Source organism: Vicugna pacos, chromosome 5 (genome assembly GCF_048564905.1).
Source record: "Vicugna pacos chromosome 5, VicPac4, whole genome shotgun sequence".
Lineage (NCBI taxonomy): Eukaryota > Metazoa > Chordata > Mammalia > Artiodactyla > Camelidae > Vicugna > Vicugna pacos.
This window is the reverse complement of record NC_132991.1, coordinates 63,233,537-63,240,259: the sequence shown is the minus strand read 5'-3', so window position 1 is coordinate 63,240,259 and position 6,723 is coordinate 63,233,537. Positions and strand designations below refer to the sequence as shown.

The 6,723-nt window shown below is 34.7% G+C and overlaps 1 protein-coding gene across 7 annotated transcripts in view; it reads right to left on the bottom strand.

The window, feature by feature from the left end:
- Window positions 1-279: 279 nt before the first annotated feature.
- Window positions 280-6,723, bottom strand: part of KANSL1L (KAT8 regulatory NSL complex subunit 1 like) — a 113,600-nt gene continuing 107,156 nt past the window's right edge. For 6 of the 7 annotated variants that reach the window (XM_072961346.1, XM_006205250.4, XM_015240102.3 and 3 more), the window contains exons 12-15: window positions 5,491-5,542; window positions 4,064-4,176; window positions 2,843-3,014; window positions 280-1,940 (exon numbers count right to left, since the gene is read on the bottom strand). In XM_072961346.1, coding sequence (XP_072817447.1) covers window positions 1,710-1,940; window positions 2,843-3,014; window positions 4,064-4,176; window positions 5,491-5,542 — 568 coding nt within the window. In that variant the 3' untranslated portion in view covers window positions 280-1,709. Of the gene's footprint in view, window positions 1,941-2,842; window positions 3,015-4,063; window positions 4,177-4,833; window positions 5,005-5,490; window positions 5,543-6,723 lie in introns of those variants that run through there. The other variant, XR_012072775.1, reaches the window with a different exon arrangement.

Here is a 6,723-nt window from a genome sequence, read left to right as displayed (position 1 = left end):
TATATATTAGCCACTTTATTGTTGTAAATGCTCTTGCTGTGTAAAACACATGGCAGGAAATAACAGGAGCACTGTCATTAAGCTTTTTCAGGCTGCTATGGGTTTTGGAAAATAAAGTTTGAAAAATAAGAATGTTAGCACTTAAAGCACAGAACAGAGCTTGCTTGGTTTCTTCTATGTTGTGAGGTAAAAATTTGTTTCTTACTGTTTTTATTTTGGCTTAGGAAAAGCTTGTGCCATAGATGGATGGCATTTAATCAAATCAGACAACACAAGGCATATAGAAATAACTTTAATTAAAAAACTTACATAGACGATTATAATATCAGACATGACAAAAAGATTTGAGTTTTTTTGCCTGGACAACTTGGATCTGTTCTGGCTTTTGTTTTCTTTTTTAAAAAATAAATGTACAGTAAAACTACAAGCAAAAATTTGTCAGTATTGAACCGGAAATTCTTTTTCTTCTTTACAGGGACCAATATAATTTCTAATCCCTAACAAAAACTTGGTGTCAAATACCCCAGATTTGGCCAAATGGCTAGGATTGTCAGTTATATGGGTACTACAACTTGAATAACCTTTTATTAATTACATGAGCAAAAGCAATTCATATAAATTGTCCTCAACTTTTACATAGAAAAAATGATGTAATAGCTTCAAAAGGAATTTTACTTAATGCATACTCCAATATCCAGTATTGAAGCATTATCCTCTTAAAAATTTTAATCCTCTTTCTAGGATACAAGTAAGAATAGATGCTTATTTGGATAAACTATGGTAAGGAATGACCAAATTAACTAGAAGTACAACAGTATACTAACTAACAGGAATTTCCTGTTTGTTGCTTATTTTAAGTTGGTGTCTTCTCTTCATGAGATACAGAAAATAGATAAACTCAAGGTGAGTTTTAAAAGATATGATAGTATTTAAAATACACCAATATTTAACTCTACTTTGCTTGTCTTATTCTGTTAGGAGTGAATAGAAAATAACTTATGTTTAATCCAATAGGTATCAGTGATTTCAGATTTGTTATTTGGTAAAGAAATTTCCATAAATAACTTCTATTGGTTAAACATTTTTTTTTTTAAAGAATTCTTTTCCTTAGTCAAGACTTTTAGATGTCCATTACCATTGGAAACCTGTGCTTCCTTATTTATAGTGCATTTTATATTTCATGGGGTAGTTCATACATGCATTTTCAAGTAGAGTGGTCACTGCCAGTGTTTTTTAAAACTACATATGTGTGTATATGTATGCATGTATAGTCTATACACATGCATTTGTATATTCTTAATATACTTCTGAGTCAGTTTAAAGAATTACCATGTGTATAGAAAAAAGATCTGTTAGTGATGCACAGGGATGTGTGTATGTGTGGGTATAAGGTCGTTTAAAAAGTATTATTTACCCAGTAATGTGATCTGATAACAAATTGCAGCAGTTAATTTTTTGGTGCTTGTGATTTGTATCATAAACACAAATGACTAGCACTTGTCTGTGGGTGAGAAGCTAGATAGTCCTATGGTTCAAGAAGGAAAATGAGACATAACTTGCCTGTTTCACGGACAGCATAAAAGCTAATACATGCACTACATGCTCTTACTCTGGAATTGTGGCTGTGGTGGGGTGGAGGGTGAAGAACAGGGCTCATTTTTTTCTCCTGTTTTCCATTCAGTTACATAGTTTTCTTAACCTGTTCCCTGTCACCTATTTTTTTTAACATGAGTAAGTCCTAGACCAAAGGTTTTGTACACTTCCATCCCATCCGCCTGCCTTTTCGGATGGTGGCCATTCTCTGCTGCACTAGTACAAAAGGCTACACCATGGAAAGCTGGGCTTGATCTTTCAATCTGATCGTTTTTTTCATCTTGGCATAATAAGGCTTGTGTGTCTTCATCCTTCAGTGGAAAAGCCCGTCGTTCCCACCACAAAGACTGAAAGACAAAACATTTTCAAGTTAAGTTTCAACTAATTTATTTTTAAATTCCTGTCTCAAGTAATCTATAGATGTTAATTTTGTCATAACCATTGTTCTGTTCTTTAGCACATAAATGTACACATTTTCATTTGGTCATATGTATTTAGCAACTCAAAATGGTACATACTGAGGATTACTTAGGGACCCTTGGGAGTTAAGTTTTCACTTTGCCTCTGCCACGAAGAGAAAACCGCTGTCATTAGGACACTGGTCTTCATTTTCAACCCAGGAGTACTTTGGGTAGGCCCTTTAACAGTGTTTGCATCTTCTTCTACTTCAGCATCTCCATTTTCACCCCATCGTTATTACAGACACCTTTGACCTTTCCTTCCCCGAGCTTTCTGTGACTTGCCTATTAATTTCTGTAGTCTCCGCTCTCTCTAGATGTGGTTCTTTTCCAACACCTACTTATGAAGAAGAGGGCAAGAAGTACACTTTATAGGTGTAGTGTTAGAAAACACTGCCGTTGAGGTTAGAACTGGACGTACGGGGAAACAAAAATCTTTTATAAGGGGAAGAGAAATACCTAATAACATTTACAATGTGCCAGGTGCTGTTCTCTTTAATCTGATTTGGTTTGTAATGATGCTTTGATAGAATCCCCGTTTTTTAACACATGAGTGAATCGGTGGAATTAGTAATGACATGTTATAAAAAGACAGGAAAGTGTAGTTAGTGACGTAACTAGAATGCTGGAATGCAGATCCTCTGATTCCCAGCATTCTGTACTGGATTGTCTACTGAATGTGTTACATAACGATGAATCCTTAATTAGCAACAAGCAATTCTATAAACAAGATTGTAAAAGTTAAAAGTCAATTAAAAGGCGGTTTAGCTAGTTATGTGTATTATACTTGCCTTGATTTCTTGACTTTCATTTAGTGAGGGGGAGCCATGCGCACTCGGCTCCTGGCTCTCTGACGGCGGAGGCTCGACGGGACTCCCGGCAGCACAGTGCTGCCCACCACTGAAGTCATTAGGGTATTCTTTCAAAAGCAAGTCTTGTCCTTCAACATTTTTACTGTAAGCTCTAGCAAGAAAATCAAGATGATAATTTGTTGAGGTCTTAACATTTTAGAAACAACCCAAGATGTCACTAAGTCAATTTAACTTGGTAGCTTGTCTTTAAACAGTTCTGCACAAAAGATTTTTACAATTTCCTCATTTAAATACCTTCACAGCTCGAAGAGTTACATAGTATTTTATGAAATCTTTAGGCAAATTATAATAGTGGTTTTGTTACAAGTTTGAGGTGTTTTTTATTTTCCAGAAAGCAAAAAAAGACAGTTAATTGACCCTTACAGTCTGAGTTCCAAAGAGTATTCTATTATTATAATGTCATCCATGAAGGACTAAATTTACATTTTCTTCTATACTTCTGGAAAGTTATATCCCTGGAATATGGAAAAAGATGAGAATGGAACCTGATGCATGTTGGGATAATAGTACTGAATAAATTGGAGACACCCCACACTAAAGTGACTATCAGATTTCAACATGCTCTTGCTTTGAGTTTTGGCTATATATTAAAAAATCATCCAATGTTACAATATAAAATACCAGGGATTTTCTCAAATACATAATTACTAATTATGTTTTTAGGATTTATCCCACCTTCCCTCAAAGTCATGTTCAAAGTATTTTAGACTATTTACTTTTTAGACTGGATAGTTTTCTTGAAGTTTTTGTTTCTTTCTAAGGAAAACATTTTGAAGTGGTTATGTTTATAGATTTTAACCCCTAGTGTTAGGTCCACTATTACAGTACACTGAACTGATTTGCTTTATCTAGGGGCAGTTTTCACATTATTTGCTCAGTTAACTCTATTCCTGAAGCTGACGATAAGCATGAGAAACAGTGGAATAAAATAGAAAAACTCCTCCTCATTTATGTAATTAGCCCGAATATGTTTTAAATGTAAGCTCAGTATATGCAGTGCTTCACTTCTAGTGCACAGACAGCTTATGTTACATGTTTATACATGTGTGTTTCCTGCCTTTATAATGGTCTCCCTCATTCATACAGAACTGTAGATTCCACCTGGAGCTAACGGTTTGGGTTTCAATTGACAACACCTGCCTGCTGTTTCTTCTGTGCCATTTGCTTTGCTCCCACAGTGACCATCTGGCTTGCTCTCTCTCTTCATATTTTTTGTGTCTTAGGGAGAAAACTTCATCAGAGAGATCTTCTATCTGGAATTAAAAATAAGAAATTAAAGTTTTGCTTTTATCAGGAACATTTTGAAATATGAAAACAAGTGTCAAAGTTCCTCATCAAGAGAACAATAGGAAGAAAACTAAAATAAATGCAGTATAAGTCATGAGAACAAATGTTACAAATTGAAGAGGGAGTTAAAAACTTTTTTTCACTATTGGGTCACATTTGAAGACTTATCTAGAGTATGAATAGCTGCCTAGACTAAATATAGGTTCACAGTGCTTCTTCCCATTTACATAAAATATTCTTAATGCTTTGTTCAAAACTTTGACATAGTAATGTCAAAAGTAAAACGGTCTGAGATAAGTGGGAATTTGAATTACTTATCTGGAGTTCTAAGGCGTTGGTTGTGGTGTTTTTGAATTTGGGTTTTCTGGCTAGGATCATTCAGAACTAGGGAAGAGTGCATTAAAAGAGGGAACTGCATCAAAGAGACATAAATTTTGGTTGCTGAAAAACATGATCGGTTGGCACAGAAAGACTATTAGAAACAATGTCTTATATAATACTGCTACTACAGACTATTTTGGGGGTGTTTTTTCAAAGTTTTTTTGGTTTTTTAAGTTTTTAAAGTTTACATGTATGTACTATTCATTGTTTCTAAGAACACAGCTTTAACTTTTTAAACTTACATAGTTATCAAAGGAATAAAGCCAACTACAAAATAAGAACAGAATGCAGTAATTCAGTCAGACTACCACTTTGGAATTAGTTTGGTTCTATAGTATTTTTCCTTGTAATTTTTCTTAATTGTAAGTTTTATCCATACAGGTCCACAGTCTCTTTTCTGCAGTTACAAAAATCTGAAAAAAACAAGTGTTCATAAATCATTTGGTGACAGCCTGATCTGAAAAGATGTGAAGCTATTCCATTTCCTATAAATATTTCACTATAGAAACCTGAATATTTGATTATGAGAGCTGTCTTAGACTGCCTGCATGTATTACATGATGTATGCACCACATTAATTTTCTAAAGTCTAAAATTTTCCAAATCCAAAAGCAGTTTGTTCCCAAGATTTTGAATATGGCATTGTAGGCTTGACTGTGAAGACTAAATCTAATATTGGGAATGAATACAGATATTCATAAATTCAACAATTCATGTAAGCAGTCAAACCTGCACAAAACCATTTCTTATCACATTGATACCCTTAATGAGGCACTTTTCATAAGTGAAAAAAAATCACTGTGTTAAAGGGCTTATATTTCCCTTTTCCTTAAATATTAAATTAAGGAGGCTTCATAATACTGTAAAGTGCAACTACCCCATAAGTGAAAGGCACTTACCTCTTCACCTAAGTTATATTCATCCAAAGGCTGAAGAACAACCATCCGCCAACTGTTGAAGAGATAGAAACCAATTTCAAATGCTTTTGTGTATCTAAATGTAGCAATTTTATTCTCTAAGCACAGCTAATGCAGTAATGTTTTCTTTCCTTGGGACTTCTATAATTCAAATGGTTTTATTTTAGTACATTTTTTAAAAAGATAAAATATTTGTATTATGAGAAAGAAGACAGAGAAGATAAGGCCTTACAACAGTCTCTTCTGCGAAGCTGCTTTTTATACCTTAGAATGTACTAATTTTGAAATAAGTCCGTGGTATGCTGATAAACTGGCTCAAAAAAGAGGGAAAAGCTCTGACTTGTAGTAGTTGCCAATTTCTTTGTGTGAAGACTTCCATCATGGCCTTTGGTGGGTTGAACAACTGGATCAGATTCCTATGTATTAAAACAACCAGCTCAACCAGCTAGCTCCAGCCTGCCACTGCCATTGAAAAACACTTGCTACAGAATATCATAACCACAGAAAGTATTCCTTACTTACGTGGAATATATCAGCAGGTTCTCTGTAGGAACTCTCATAATGCTTCCTAAAGTATTAAGAGTTCTCTACATACCTCAAAGTAATTATGAATAAGAGAATTAGAAATTAGCTAGAATACAGATGGGGAGGAATTAATATAATTGTCACCCAGCTCATGTATCTGTTTCCATCCTTTTCTGTCTCTTGCTTCTGGTGCCAGATTTATAAAAACTGCTTTCATCATTGCTGACTTAACTTCACTGCCAGCAGGAAGCATCTGTGTATGGCATTTAAGAACCTTCACGATCTGGGTCTTTTTGAGCCTGTGTTTCCTTTATCACACTACAAAACCAGTCTCCAGCTTATCCTTGCACACCTGTCTGTCCCTGTGCCTGTGTTGTGCTCTCCCTATGTGAATACACTCTACCTTCCCCTCCTTCATGATGTCTTCCCAGTCTTCCCATTCATCTTGCTTTTTGATGTGTTTATTTCTGATCTGGAAATACATCAAAATGCTATTTTTGTTGTCACAGGTGTTTATTGTCTTACAGTGAATAAATACCCTGTGCAGATAATTGCTTGCTTTGAACACTTTCACAACCTTGTGCAAACCTCCATTTTAAAGAGCAAGGACTATTTGTTACTATAATTATTTACACCCCTAACATAGCTTTTAGTGCTGTGTACATAATAGATAACTAAATATTGAATGAA